We start from the raw sequence: 14,353 nt of genomic DNA, 5'->3' as shown, positions 1-14,353 counted from the left end.
TCTGGTCCGGTAGACACCAATACCATCAGTTTATTTTCCATGCCACTTATGATACAATTTCTCATCACTGCAATGTGTGTTGAGGTATTATCAATGGTCAGAGCTGAGACAGGCAAATATTAGGGAAGCACTGGTAGCTTCACTTACATTGTCCTGTTGCCAATTTCACACAATGTCTTCGATTCCACATCACCGTTTTGATGGATGCACCGAGTCTCCCTCTGGAACATCAGCTACGCCTTATATTTACAACCAGTCACAATGAAGTGTCCTGTGACAGAAGCACCAGATTTCACAGATAATTTTTAAAAGTCCCAAGTGCTGCGCGCAAGTTAAGACAAACTTTGCACAACACACCACTGATATGATTCAAACCTGCCACTGCACTGTCTTGTGAAGCACTGTACTTATTATGACAAATTCCTTCATCACACACACGCACACACATACAAATAACACTTAATGTATGTCCACTGCTGAGGATTACTGGAGGTTTCGGTTGTGACCTCACGCAGCTTGCTTGAGGAAGGTAATGCTTGGCGTCAGCCTCCTCACATTTGCTAGGGTTTCTTGGCCTGATTACTTAAGAAACTGACTGCTAGGCATTCCTTCAATCAGATTAGTTCACACTTGCCTAAGCTGTTGGTTTTGGTTGCTAAGACTCCCTGCCCAACCAGTAAAACCACTATGGGGAGTTCTGAAATTGCACAAAGAGTGGAATTGGTTGAGGCAGCGGTGACACTTGATAATTCCCTAACAGAACTGTTAGCTCTGCAGACTTATAAAATTAAAGTGAGTATCTTTGCTGACAGAAAACTGAAAAGTAGATTTTTGTGAACCTGAATTTCTGGGCCACCTGAACAAGTCCTCCTCTACCAGTGACAGTTATGAAGCCTGGTTAACAGGACTGACAGAGCTACTAACCACTGAATAGTTTACACGTAGCTCTGGAAGGCAATACACAACCAAGTGTCAACTCTGTCTTAGCAACCACTTTAGGAGGCCAATTTCAAACTGATTTACTCAGATGTACAGCAGCTCACTTTCAAGTGAAGCAATTTACTCTGAAGTGCGGTGACTTATCCAGATGTGAAGCAATTCAGTCCAGAGTAATTTGACTCACTCATCGAAATGAGTCACTCTGATTTTGTTGAGGCGCATTCAGGGGGGGAAGCGGGGGGGTAGCTGTGGGTGACGAGGGAGAGCGGCGAGGGCAGTGGGGCTCCAGGGGAGAGGGGGGGCGCTGCCAGGCTGGTGAGGGAGAGGGCCGAGGAGATGGGAGGGCCAGAAAACATTGTAGTCGAGGTGAGGCTGAGGGGCGGGCTGATCATACCACTGGTGGGCGGGTTTATTCGCTTTTCTTTCTGACGTCTGTGGAAGAGAGAAGTATTAGTACTGTAATGAAAGAAAGTAACAGGTTACCTTAGCATTTCAGTCCCTATACAGCAATTATAGTGCAATTAGGAATATCACTTATACTATCAGGTTTATATTCATCATGCGTGTGCACAGTGTGACTTGTACTTGGTTTGTTGATAACAAGGTGATTTTGTTGGCATTTATTTTACACTGGCTGGCAAAGCAGCCTCATCTCTTAAATCACCTCACTTTGTGGCTTAGTTGGGTGAACAAATTAAGGTAAATTAGGAATGGAAGATAATGTCTAATATAAAGTATTTAGTGACTGGGGTACACTCACGGCCAGTGATATGTTTTAGCTTCCTTGTCCCTGTTTCTGATAGGACAAGGTAAAACAATATTGATCATGAATGTGCTCTAAAAAATGAATTTTTGCATGCAAGTTCTCCAATGCACAGTCCTCGTCATCCTAACCCAATTTCCCACATTCACATGTGGCTGAAATCCAAAGCATGACGATCTGATCTCACAGAGCAGAAAAATCAGAAAAGGAAGGGTGTCGAAGAGACAAGTTTCCTACCTTCCTGTTTTTAGGAGGTACGATGTTGTTTGCAACCCAAGTGCTAGTAGTGGTTTGCCACGCCTTTACATCATCACACAGATCAAAACTGGATGTCTGGCTGTGAGTGTCAATACAATACAACACTATATCAGGCTGTGCGTCACACTGGTCACTGGGAGAAGCGAACGCTGATAAGATGATACGTACTAACCTGTTGCAGAACCACACCCTGACCACCTCCTTCTCCATGGAGAGGTTGTCTGCCAGCATCGATATCTCCTCAGAGGTTGGTTTTGGGTTCTGGATGAAGGATCGCTCCAGTGCCACCCTCACACTAGTCTCGATGGAGGTTCTCTTCTTGCGCCTGCGACCAACGGTGTCGGGGGAAGAGAGGGAGTTGGTGACAGTGGTGGGGTCTGAGATGGTTTTATCTGCATCCGTCAGCCACTTCTGTAGGAGTGGCTTGAGCTTGCACATGTTCTTGAAGGACAAATTGAGTGCCTCGAAGCGACTGATGGTGGTTTGTGAGAAATCGTTACCATAGAGTTTGCCCATAGCCAGGCCAACATCTCCTTGTGTGAAACCTAACTTGATTCGTCGTTGCTTGAAGGTCTTTGCAAACTGTTCAAGTTCCTCCAAGTCTGTTGGTTCTTCTGGAAGCGGATCCCAGTGGCGGGGTGGCGGTGGTGGTGAGTGAGGAACAGGAGGCCGGACCAGATGGGAGTGTGGGGGAAGGTGTGGGGCCAGGGGTGAGCCAGATACATGAGGGGGCTCCAATGGGGGCGGCCTGATAGATGGATCTCTAACATCCCTCATGGTGACCTCTCGTATGTCCCTCATCTCCCGCATATCCCTCATATCACGGATATCCCTCAGTGGGTCCCGCAACGGAGGGTGCTGCGGCTGTGGTGGTGGTGGTGGTGGCGGTGGGTGTTGATGCTGGTGGGTCTTCTGCAGCTGCTGTAATTGCTGTGCTGCCTGGGCTACTGCGTGCTGAACATTCCGTACCTGTGCTGCCTGTGAGGGAGCCTGGGATACTGGCGGCTGTAGTCCCTGAAGACTACCCAGTCCAGGTGATCCCAGGAGTCCTTGCTGCAGCACTGTCTGGAGGTACTGTAATTGCTGCAATACAAGAACCATAGGTTAACATTCGAAAACCTCCATTTTCAAAATTATACAGAGTGATCCACATACGGCACACTCTTGCCCCTTTGTATATTAATTCTCATGTGTTGCTTAGATGGATCAGCCAGCATTATCAATGTCTACACTGTATCGTTTTCTACTTCACACAGAGTAACGTTTCATGCTTTATAGCGTCTGTGTTTTAACGTACACTGATTTCATGGCTAATTACTAATTTCATAAGGAACACAGACATTACTAACGCTGACAACAAATAGATACGTATGTGGCGAGATGATGTGCTGTATATCGACTACCGTGTACTAAAAAGAACGAACCAAAGGCCAGATGTGAATAAAATCGTTCCTTCCGAAGAAAGTCAAAGCATTTTTTTTCCTCGATATTCATGGGCATAATACGCTTGAAAGGATAAGAGGTCATACGCAAGGGCAAAGGTCGATTGATAAAATTTACCCTTTCATATCAAGCGCTTTCAAATTTTTCATTATTTTTTGCAAGAATCTGAATTATTGAAATTTTGCAAAATAAGTATAATAAAAGCAGCTCTTAACAAATATGAGAAATTAACAGAAGCAGACTCAACACATAATGCAAAATATATATAGCCTACCTCTACAGAGATTACAAGATGTTTTAGTATATTAAGGACCGCTAATATCTATCTATTCCCATTCCTCTCCTTCTCTCCCTTTTTTCTTATTTCTCCTTCCTTTCCACTTTCTCCACTTCCTTTCTTCTTCCCACTTCCCTCCTCCTTCAGTCCCCTTCCTTTCCTCCTCTAACCTTTAAATTTCCTTTCCATCCTCTCCTCAGCTTTCCCACATTTCTCCCTCTCCTCTCTCTCTCCTTTTTTCCTTCCTTCCTTCCTCTTCTCTCCTCTCCCTTCCTTCCGCCCTCCCTCCTTCCTGCCTCATATTGGTAAGAACGCCCCAGATGGAGTGACTACCAAGCACAGGTTAAATCCACAGGTGATCGGAAGGTCTTTGATCATGTAATGCTATAAAGGGAGGAAGGCCCTTAAATGTACTGGATTATGTTAGTCTGGCATTATGTCCCTAAACCTCGAAGGGGATAATTAGAATGGGTTGTTACCATTTTTTGCCTTTCATCATCATTCTCTCCTTCCTCTCCTCCTCCCCCTTCTCTTCTTCCACTTTTTCTTTTTTATCTTCCCTCCACCCTCCGCTCTTTCCTTCCTCTCCCCACCCCTCTTCTCTCCTTCCCCTTTTTCTTTTCTATCTTTCCTCCTTCCTTCCCCAGTTCTTCATTTTCCCCTCTTTCCTTACCCATCCCTTCATTTATCCTCTCTTTCCTTTCTTTCTTTCCCCTCCCTTCTTTACCCTTTCCCCCCTTCTTTCCTTACACCCTCCTACACTTCCTGTTTCCCCCTTATACTCCTCTCTCCTTCCTCCCTCTCCCTTCTTTCCCCCATCACTCTCCCTTTCCTTCCTAACTCCCTCCCCCACCTTGTTTTCTGCCGCTCCTCTCTCCTTCGACTTTCCTTTTCTATTCCCATCATCCCTCCCTTTTTCCTTCCCTCCTTCCTTCCTCTTCCCTCATCTCTCTCCTTCCAGCCCTCTTCTCTCCTTCCACTTTCTTTTTCTGTTCTAATCATCCCTCCTTTTTTCCTCCCCTCCCTCCTTCCTGCCCTCTTCTCTCCTTCCACTTTCCTTTTCTATTCTCATCATCCCTCCCTTTTTCCTTCCCTCCTTCCTACCCTCCTCTCTCCTTCCACTTTCCTTTTCTATTCTCATCATCCCTCCCTTTTTTCCTTCCCTCCTTCCTTCCTCTTCCCTCCTTCCTGCCCTTCTCTCTCCCATTCCTTGCTCACCTGACTCTGAAGGAACAGCTGTGCCTGCGGTGGAAGCTGTGATGCTGCACTGGGCTGTGAAAACAACATGAACTGCTGTAGCTGCTGCTGGATCTGCTGCTGTTGCTGCGAGAGGCTCTGTTGTAACGCCTGGGAGCAGAATGGGAGGATTAGCATGAAAGAAGCAGGAGTATGATAGATGGATAGATAAAGATAGATAGATAGATACACACACATAGGCAAATACACAGAGACAGATAGGGACAAAAAGATAAATGAGAGAGAGAGAGAGAGAGAGAGAGAGAGAGAGAGAGAGAGAGAGAGAGAGAGAGAGAGAGAAATTACTGATAAATGACAAACTTCTGCAAAGCTGCAAAGCCTAAGGAACGAAAGGAAGGGAAAATACGCAAACAACGAAGAGAAGAATAAGGATGATGAAGAGAAGACCAAAGACAGAACAACAGTGGGTATTATTAGACCTGTGAGAATAATATTAAGACGGCAAATGCGAGACTGTTCCCGTTACTGCTATGTACTGTACGCTTGACAATGGGTAATATAGGAACAAAGACAGAAAAATAAACAAAGCAGACTGGCTGAGACACACTACGTTCCTCCGCCTTTGTATGGCAGAGATTTTCGTCCTTTTACTTCTTATTTCCCGTAGCTTAGTGGTAAAATAAGACAGTACTGCAGAGCTATACATCCTTACAACTGCACTTTTTCATGAGAGATCGTAATTTTAAGCTAAAGTATACGCAGTCCCTATCTAAGAGAATGGCTGCACTGCGAGGATAAGATGAACCAAGCAATGGAGGAAGTTGCTACCATTCCTAGAAGAATTATAAGCACATATGGATATTGTGTTACTCGTGAAGACAACAGATCAGAGCATCGTGAAGGCATGATCCGAAAAAGGCCATTAGCATTATCCACACCTCTACTCCGTCTACTTCATATTGGTCTAAAATTACCATCTGTTCATCTCAAATACTGTAACAAGAGATTAACATTAGAATTTGGTGCTAGAAACGAAGAAGTTCTATAGAAAAAATGTACAGTCGTATTACAACATATTATCTTATTCTGTCATGGACCTAGAACAAGAGATTACAATAAGGTGCTAGTCCCACAGAACTGCTATGACAAGGGTGTAGCACTAGTAATATCTGATCTGCAGCATAAGTTTAACATTAAAATATAGTGCGAGGCACCAAGAAGTGCCAAGGAAAAGGTGTATAGCCGCAGTCTTGTTTTATTCTGCCACTGAGCTATGGGTAATAAACAGCAAAAGGGACAAAAATTTTCCGCCAAGTTAAGGCGGAGGAACAATGATAGTGTCACATAGAGGTGAGTGTTAGTGGCACTGCAGACTCACCTGCAGGTCCTGTGGGTTGAGGGAGGCCAGGCTGGGTAGGGGTGATGATACGGGCAGCTGATTGGCGGCGGCCGCAGCGGCAGCCAGCTGGTTCTGCATCAACAGCCCTGGACCTTGAGTACCCAGGGCCATCAGCTGCGAACCGATGCTGTGTTAATACTTGTTTCCAGTGATGAATCAAGTATCATAATTACTGTATAATCTGTGTACTCTATACTGCATTTGTTGTACAGTATATCTAGTGCCATTCGTGCATATGCTGCAGATAGTAGTTGCTGGGGGTGGTATTCCAGTTATCAAATTATCTACTGTAATTATAATGTCTGTAGATGCATAACAACATATCATATCATGATGATATAACACTACTGTGTGTGTGTGTGTGTGTGTGTGTGTGTGTGTGTGTGTGTGTGTGTGTGTGTGTGTGTGTGTGTGTGTGTGTGTGTGTGTGTGTGTGTAAAGAACAAATATAAGTACAATCAAACAGAGCAGCTTCTAAAGATTTTATGGGAATGTGAGTGTAGAATTTCTGTCATCGTGGAGTGTGACATCTGCCACTGCTTTGGCGCGAGGTCAGTGACTGATCAATATTTCAAGAGGTTATCGTGCCATATGTGGTAGGTGGGGGCGCTCACCATCCACTCACTCGATGTAGTGCTGCTCTCGGGTGTCTGCCCTTTCCTTTCTTCCATCTTTCTTTCCTTCCATCCTCTTCTGTCTTCTTTCCTTGTCCTTCTGCCTACGGGTAACTTTACACTCCCTCATCTGTCTTTCTTTCCTTCATTCTTTCCTTTTCCTTCTGTCTGTGGGTGACTCTACACTGAGTGACAAGCCAAATGGTTTCCTGTACACCAGGAAACCATTTACTACGCTGGGTGGTAACAATATAGCCAAATTTTGGCACCTGGTGGTTTAGTGGGTAATTATTGCGCTCCAGTCGGATTGAGCCGGTGAAGGTTTATATCCATGGGATGGTTGGGGTTGATTGCTCATGTAATGCCACTCAGGGATGAGTGAGGCTGGTCACTCTCATCTTGAATGTCGAGACCAACTGCCTAGCCCCGGGCTATTACGCTCCTCATGGGGCAATGTAGGATTGGATGATGGATGGATGGATGGTTATCGTGCAATCCCCATACACACTACTGGAATGAATTAAAACTAGAAACTAGAGAAAAACAAAAAGCATTGTGTATGGGTAGGCAGGAAGAGTGACTATGATAGCCGAAGAGGTGGGGAACATAATTGCATTACCTGGTTGAGTGAAAGAGATCCAGCCTGTATAGCGGCGAGGGCGGCCTGGACAGAGTGGGCGGGGGCGGGTGCTGATGTGGGCGGTGATGGTGCAGCCGAGGTGATGGGTGTGGGGGCCACTGTGGGCGTGGGTGAGGGCGAGGGCAGGGTGGGGGCGGTGTGGGGGGGCAACATGGGTGGAGGGGAGGGCGTGGGGGACCGACCACCGTTGCTGCTAGCTCGGCTGCTCAGGTCTCGAGCCTGCAATGTGGATTGTTATGGACGGAGTTGCTATGAATATTACATCCTTCCTCATCACTACTATTATTATTTTCATCATCATCATCGTCATTAGTATGAATACTACTATAAGTGGCAGCAGGAATAACTATACAGGTGGATGTAACTGGCTGCAATACTATTAACATTACAGCAGAACAATTATCGCCACATGTTTTAGTGTTGATATTCATTACATACCGTATAAACAAAACTAATCTATTAAAGTACTACATTAAATAATTATTTTGATCGATGTTGATACTAAAACTACCACCGGCACTGCAGTGTTTCTAACATGAAATTTTATATTTTTCATTGCCACCGACAGTATTACCAAGTGCATTAACAATATAAAATACACTATATAAAGTCAGGGTTGGCAGCTGAGTATTACTGTATCCCCTTACACAATTATAATTATTATTATTATTATTATTATCATCTGCTAACAACTTTCCCCAAATTTTCTGTTATGGAATGTCAGTAATACTGCAGCAAGTAGACCAAATAATTCCATGATTTTAATTTTGAAGTTGTGTAGATTACTATTACTACTGGTCTCTATCATTACATCTAGCACACTTTCAACAACAACAACGTCTTATTTACCACTTAACCATCCACTCACCAGACTAATACCAGGGTTCTCTTTTACCGTTTAACCATCCACTCATCAGACTAATAACAGGGTTCTCATTTACCACTTAACCATCCACTCATCAGACTAATAACAGGGTTCTCATTTACCACTTAACCATCCACTTACCAGACTAATAACAGGGTTCTCATTTACCACTTAACCATCCACTCACCAGATTAATAACGGGGTGGAAGTGTCTGGGCGCTGGTGGAAGCTGTAGTGGCGCGTGTGGGTGTGGGAGTGATACGGGTGTGGGGGAGCGTGGGCGTGTGGGTGTGGGCACGTCGGAGGCAGAGGTGGGTGGGGGAGTGCCGTCCATAGAGTCATCGAGGGTGTGTTCCTGGGCTCCGTCGCTCCCACAGTCGCTCGTTCCTTCCTCACGTTCACATCCGTTCACGTTCCCGCCCTCTGTGGATGTAGTATGTGGGAAGTAGAATGATGTAGGATGCTGAATAGGCAAGTTGGGATGTAGCAGTTAATGTCATCATCATCATCATTATTGTTATCATCACTACCATCATCATTATCATCATCCTACCGCCCTCCTGTGAAGAAAATAAAGCAACTATGCTATATCAATAAAATAGCACAAGCTCAACACCGTACTGCAAATTTCTCTACTACTACTACTACTACTTCTCCTTCTGCTACTACTACTACTACTACTTCTGCTACTACTACTACTGCTAATTTCAATACCGTACTTTTCACACAAGATGTAATCCACCCAAGTAATTTTTTAAGTAACTATGAACAAACTCCGCCCTGAAGAATAAACTGCACTAAACACTACTATTATCTATATTTTATTATCTTGATCTACCAGCTACCATTACCATAACTACTAATCACCATCACTGATAACTTCGTCCCACCACCACCACAATCACAATCACCATTATCACTTCCTTCTGCAAGCTCCTTCATCGTTATCAACAAAACCACCTCTGCTCTGCCGCTACCCCCAACCCATCCACTCCAGTAATATCCTTTCATCCATCCTAACACCACCACCACGACCACCATACTACCATCCTCCCCCACAGTCTCCCTCCCATGTTATTACCATCACAAACATCCTTTTCATACCACTATCACCATTCAAACCAAAGCCACCCCTACACTACTACCCCCATCAGTCCGACACTCCCTCCCCTCCACAACAGCCCCTACCCTTCAACCCCCTCCACCACCACAAGTACTCACCATGCTGTTCTTTTCAACGATCATTATGCTTTTCTATTTCCAACAATGAGTATTATTTTATCGTTTTTCCTGCCGGATTTTATTGCAAAGGAGTGGTGTATGGATGAGGGCGATTCTCTCTTCTCTCCTTATTTCACACACGCTGGTTAGATCTATAAGGTAGTTTATCCTAGAACAAATGTTCTTAAATAATCCCAATAAGCCTCTTGTGAAAAATGTTTAAAAGTTCTGGTAAACAAATAGGGGCCCTCCTTCTGAGCACCAAAATGTGAAAAATATTTAATGTATACAAGTCGGTATCCCTCCCGGGGCACCGCCATGTAAGAAATTTCTGGTATTTACTAATAAACAACTCGTAGGTCGTTACTCGTCTATAAAGTTGTTCTTAAGTAAATCATACAAGTCTCATAGAGTTAGGCGAAACGTAACTTAACCGTAACTCACCTACAATAACTATTTCTCTTCTATCTCATAGCTAATCCCCCCTTGAATTGGCCAATTCGTAAAGGATACCTAGCTAGTGAAGAGGAAGTGATCGATAACCGATGACGATGAGGCTGCTTAGTGTAATTGCTTGAGCAAGCAAGCGTCCTTATGTGTATATACAACCGTGCTAGCTTGAGAGTGACTAGGAACGGAGTGTTAACTCCACTAGATCTACTAGTAGGAGCAGAGTGTGTTAACTCCACGAAAACTTTTTTTTTTTTTTTTTTTTTCCTATCGACCATTGAGGCCGGAGCCTCTGGTCATTAAGGCAAATATATAAAATATATATATATGTATATATATTGACACATATATACATATATATACAAACATATATACTGTATATATATATACATACATACATACATACACACATCCATGCATATGAACATACACACTTTCATGCACACGTACATATATATATATAATAATTTTTATTTTATTATTTTTTGTAGTTTTATTTTTATTTTTATTTATTTTTTTTATATTTTTAACCTTATATTACTTATAATCAAAAATACCTAATCTAAAGACCCTAAAACTAACCACCTAACAGACAAATCGCTAACCTATACTAAATCCTACAGAGACAAATAACTAGACCTACACTAATATTCAAAAAGCCTCGACCAAGAGAGAACTAGGAGCAGAGTGTGTGAATGCGGCAATCTCTACCTCCCTCATAGAATGGTAGTTGCCAACTATTAATTATGTACAGTACTTAATACAGTTAGATTACATCATGATATGTACAGGGCGAATCTAACAAATTAATCTTAGTTTCAATTAAAACTAAAGTTAGACCAAATATTCCCTTTAACTGTGTAAATATCTTAATTCCACACCTGCTAAACAGGAGAATCTTTCCCTACTTGCCACGTCATCTAACACGCAGACGCAGTTTAGGTCAGTGGAAAATACCACATAATTACATGTATTTTACAATGTATAGTTGTCCACGGGGGTTAAATGCAGTAGCATTTAATTTATCAATAACAAGAATTATTAAAGAGAACGTAAGTTCTGGGTTATTAAAACCGCTTGAACAATTAACAACGGTCTCAATTTTTCTTTTGCCTTTAACCAGGGATAATTATGATAAAAATAGAGAGCGCAACTGCTCTGGGGGAAAATATTTCCCACACCTCTTCTTACCAGTGCTTCTTTTTACTCAGACACCCTACCACAACCACCCGTTCCCTACCACACCCACCATCCCATTTCCTCCCCCATACCCTACCTCCCATACAATCCCATTCCCCCTCCCCCTCCTCCTTCCTCTTTCATACCACCCTATCTCATCCCACCCCTTCACCCGTACCCTACCACCCCTACAGTCCCATCCCCTCCCTCACCTATACAACCCCCCTCCCCCCAGCCAACACCCTCACCTCCCACAATACATCCTCCCCCCCACACAACTTACACCCACTAATTAAAAGAGCCACACAAATGTCAGCTCAACCAACTTTTGTCCTTACACCCTAACTCACGAAACTCTTAACGGTCTAGGGCCACACGCGCACCAAATTATCATCATCATCGTCCTTCTCATCGTGGTCGTCATCACCTTCACCATCATTTTCATCATCATTATACTGAACTCTTTTTCCCACCTATGGATGAAAATAAAAGGATGAAAGCAATAGCAAAGTAACAGAAGGCCGTGTGGATTAATACAGGGTGGTCCATACATAACGCCCCTCTAGCACTCCACCCAACCCCTTCTCGTGTGTTGTGGATACGGTTCAGTCAGCGTTATCTATATCTAGCTTACGGCATTTATTCATTTCCACTCCTATTGCCACCTGTACCCTCACACCAGCAAACGAAGCCGTCCCCGAAACACAAAATACCACCAAGGGAATATCTAGTGAGGCGGTATTTACAGACGACCCTGCACTGTGGATGGGTGACGCTGCTGTTCATTCCTACTGTCTTCAGACGGTTTTGTTCAGGTTAAGAGAGTTTCGTGGCTATAATGGGGAAAATGAGGGCTATAGCTACCCTCTTCAATGAGAGTGTTTTTCTGCGCTAAAATATATCCTCTATAGATAGCACGAAGAAAAAGGCGGTATGGCACCAATGGGATTTTGGGGAGATTATGCGTGTTATTTCAATCGTAACTTCCTTCTTCCTTCCCTCACGTCTCCTTTTCTCTAGGCCATCCCAACCTCCTCTCATCGCCTCTATCCATCTCTCTCCTTCCACCTTCCTTCTCTCTCCTCTGTCCTTCTCCCTTTTGTCATTCCACGCCGTCCATCTCTTCTCTCTCTCTCTCTCTCTCTCTCTCTCTCTCTCTCACTCACTCACCCCGCGAAGTTGGAGGGGGTGACGGGATGGGTCGCGGTAAAAAAGAATGCTGAAAGTTGAATACTCAATTTGTGTTAAATATGCATTGGATAATTAGAGGTGTGGCTGAGGGATGGGGGAGAGGGTGAGGGGGGTGAGGGGGAGAGGGTTGAGGAAGTGGGTGTGGGGTGAGGGACGGCGGAGAGGGTGAGGGGAAGAGGGCTGAGGAGGTGGGTGAAGGGTGAGGGCTGGGGGGAGAGGATGAAAGGGAGGTCAGGTTAGGGGATAGAAAGGAAAGGATTGAAGATAATATGAGAGATGGATGAAGGGTTGAGTGAATGAATAGGGGAGAGGAGAGGGTGTGGGGTGGGGTAAGAATGAGGTGGGATTATTGTTGGGATAGGAGAAAAAGAGTGAGGGGTGCGGGGAACGAGGGATGGGGGAGAGAATGAAGGTTAGGGTAAGGGGTGGGGGGGAAGGGAGGATATGGGTGGGGTGGGAGGTAACGGGAGAGGGCGCAGAAGTGAGAGCGAGAGGTGGGTGTGGGGGTACGTAGAGAGATAAGGAGTGAGTGGGATTGTGGATGGGAGTGAAGACAGAAGAAAGATGAGGGGACTAGGACAAGGAGAGTGAGGGGAATGAGGATGATGAGAGTGGAGAAGGCTGAGAAATGAAGGGCGTGAGGGGAAGGAAAGGTGAGGGGTGGGGGTGAGGCAAAGGATGAGTGGTGAGGGGACAGGTGAGGGGAAAACTTTGTAATTGATGTACCGGTAACTGTTGCAGGAGTTAAGAAGTCACGTGCTCTCTCTCTCTCTCTCTCTCTCTCTCTCTCATCTGTATTATATTGATCGGATTTCTGTATGTTTGTTGGTTTGTGGGTTGGTTACCACAACAGTAAAAGCAGCACAAGTACAAAACATTTTTGTTACAGCAAGGCACCGCTAAAATGCTCTAACTTGAAGAATAAAACAATTTCCAGGCCAGTTGGGCCACCGGTTCCCGAGTTATGACTCATTTCTGGCCTTTTGTTTCAACTTTAGTAGTGCAGTGGATGGATTCGACCTTGGTCCGGCGTTGAAATTACCAGCATGACACATGACAGAAGTGACGTGTTTCTTCTATAATTGTATTATCATTGTCTCGCCTCTCCTTCCTCCCTCCTTATACTCCTAACATTGTATAGTATAATGGTAGAGTATAATCTATAGTCAATCGGGGTAAAAAAAAAAAAAAAGAAATAGGACAAGTTAGGTAAAAAGTAACATAGCCCTGCCAACATTTTTCTTAGCTCCTGATGTGGTGATGGGCCTACCTATACTCCATGTTATGTGTATGCAGATTTGTCCAACAATGATTTGGTGCCAGGTTATGATCAAACGAAGATTTTTTTTTTTCTCATTTAACTTTTTTGGCGTTTTTAAAGTCATGTCATTTCAGGTGCACTGAATGCATTTTGTTCATTCTGCTTTCAGGTGATCATTGACAGTTGCCCTTAAGAGCCAAACCAAGAGACAGGACCTGCCTGCTTTGGCAACTCCAGTATAAATATATGATTTTTTACCCCGGGTCCAGACACCCCAAAGGGCGTATTAAAAAAAAACTATGTTTCTTATTACAGCCAAAAAAACAACCAACAAAAAAACAACAATGTGAGGTCCAACAAAACCCCTCACTGAAGATAAACTTCGTGGAAAGCAGCACTAATATTTTTCAGAAGCAGAAGTTTGTGAACGCTTCAAAAATGTGGTTAAGTTTAGATTTCCTTCTCCTAACAAGGCAAAACATTAGAAGAATGTGAGGTTTGCTTGGATCAGTCGAAACAAGTAAGATACCGGCATATATTATTAAAGACTAGAAAGCATTCAGAGAGCGCATACCTCCGCCAATGCCATTGCAGGATCCGGATCCACCCCAAAATTCAATCAATTCTTTCTTGGCCTATGACCCACACTTCCACAA

At 44.0% G+C, this 14,353-nt stretch overlaps 1 protein-coding gene across 1 annotated transcript in view; it reads right to left on the bottom strand.

The window, feature by feature from the left end:
* Window positions 1-1,136: 1,136 nt before the first annotated feature.
* LOC145408019 (uncharacterized) overlaps window positions 1,137-14,353 on the bottom strand; it is a 113,820-nt gene continuing 100,603 nt past the window's right edge. Inside the window, exons 4-9 of the mRNA XM_080278822.1 lie at window positions 8,583-8,816; window positions 7,510-7,749; window positions 6,256-6,390; window positions 4,899-5,027; window positions 2,133-3,043; window positions 1,137-1,371 (exon numbers count right to left, since the gene is read on the bottom strand). Of these exons, the coding sequence (XP_080134948.1) occupies window positions 1,137-1,371; window positions 2,133-3,043; window positions 4,899-5,027; window positions 6,256-6,390; window positions 7,510-7,749; window positions 8,583-8,816 (1,884 nt within the window). The remainder of the gene's footprint in view (window positions 1,372-2,132; window positions 3,044-4,898; window positions 5,028-6,255; window positions 6,391-7,509; window positions 7,750-8,582; window positions 8,817-14,353) is intronic.

This window comes from Coenobita brevimanus, chromosome 8 (genome assembly GCF_032717465.1).
Source record: "Coenobita brevimanus isolate Jiangsu-jjx chromosome 8, ASM3271746v2, whole genome shotgun sequence".
In the NCBI taxonomy this organism is placed as follows: Eukaryota; Metazoa; Arthropoda; class Malacostraca; order Decapoda; family Coenobitidae; genus Coenobita; species Coenobita brevimanus.
The sequence above is the reverse complement of the archived record's forward strand: the minus strand, read 5'-3'. Positions and strand labels throughout refer to the sequence as shown.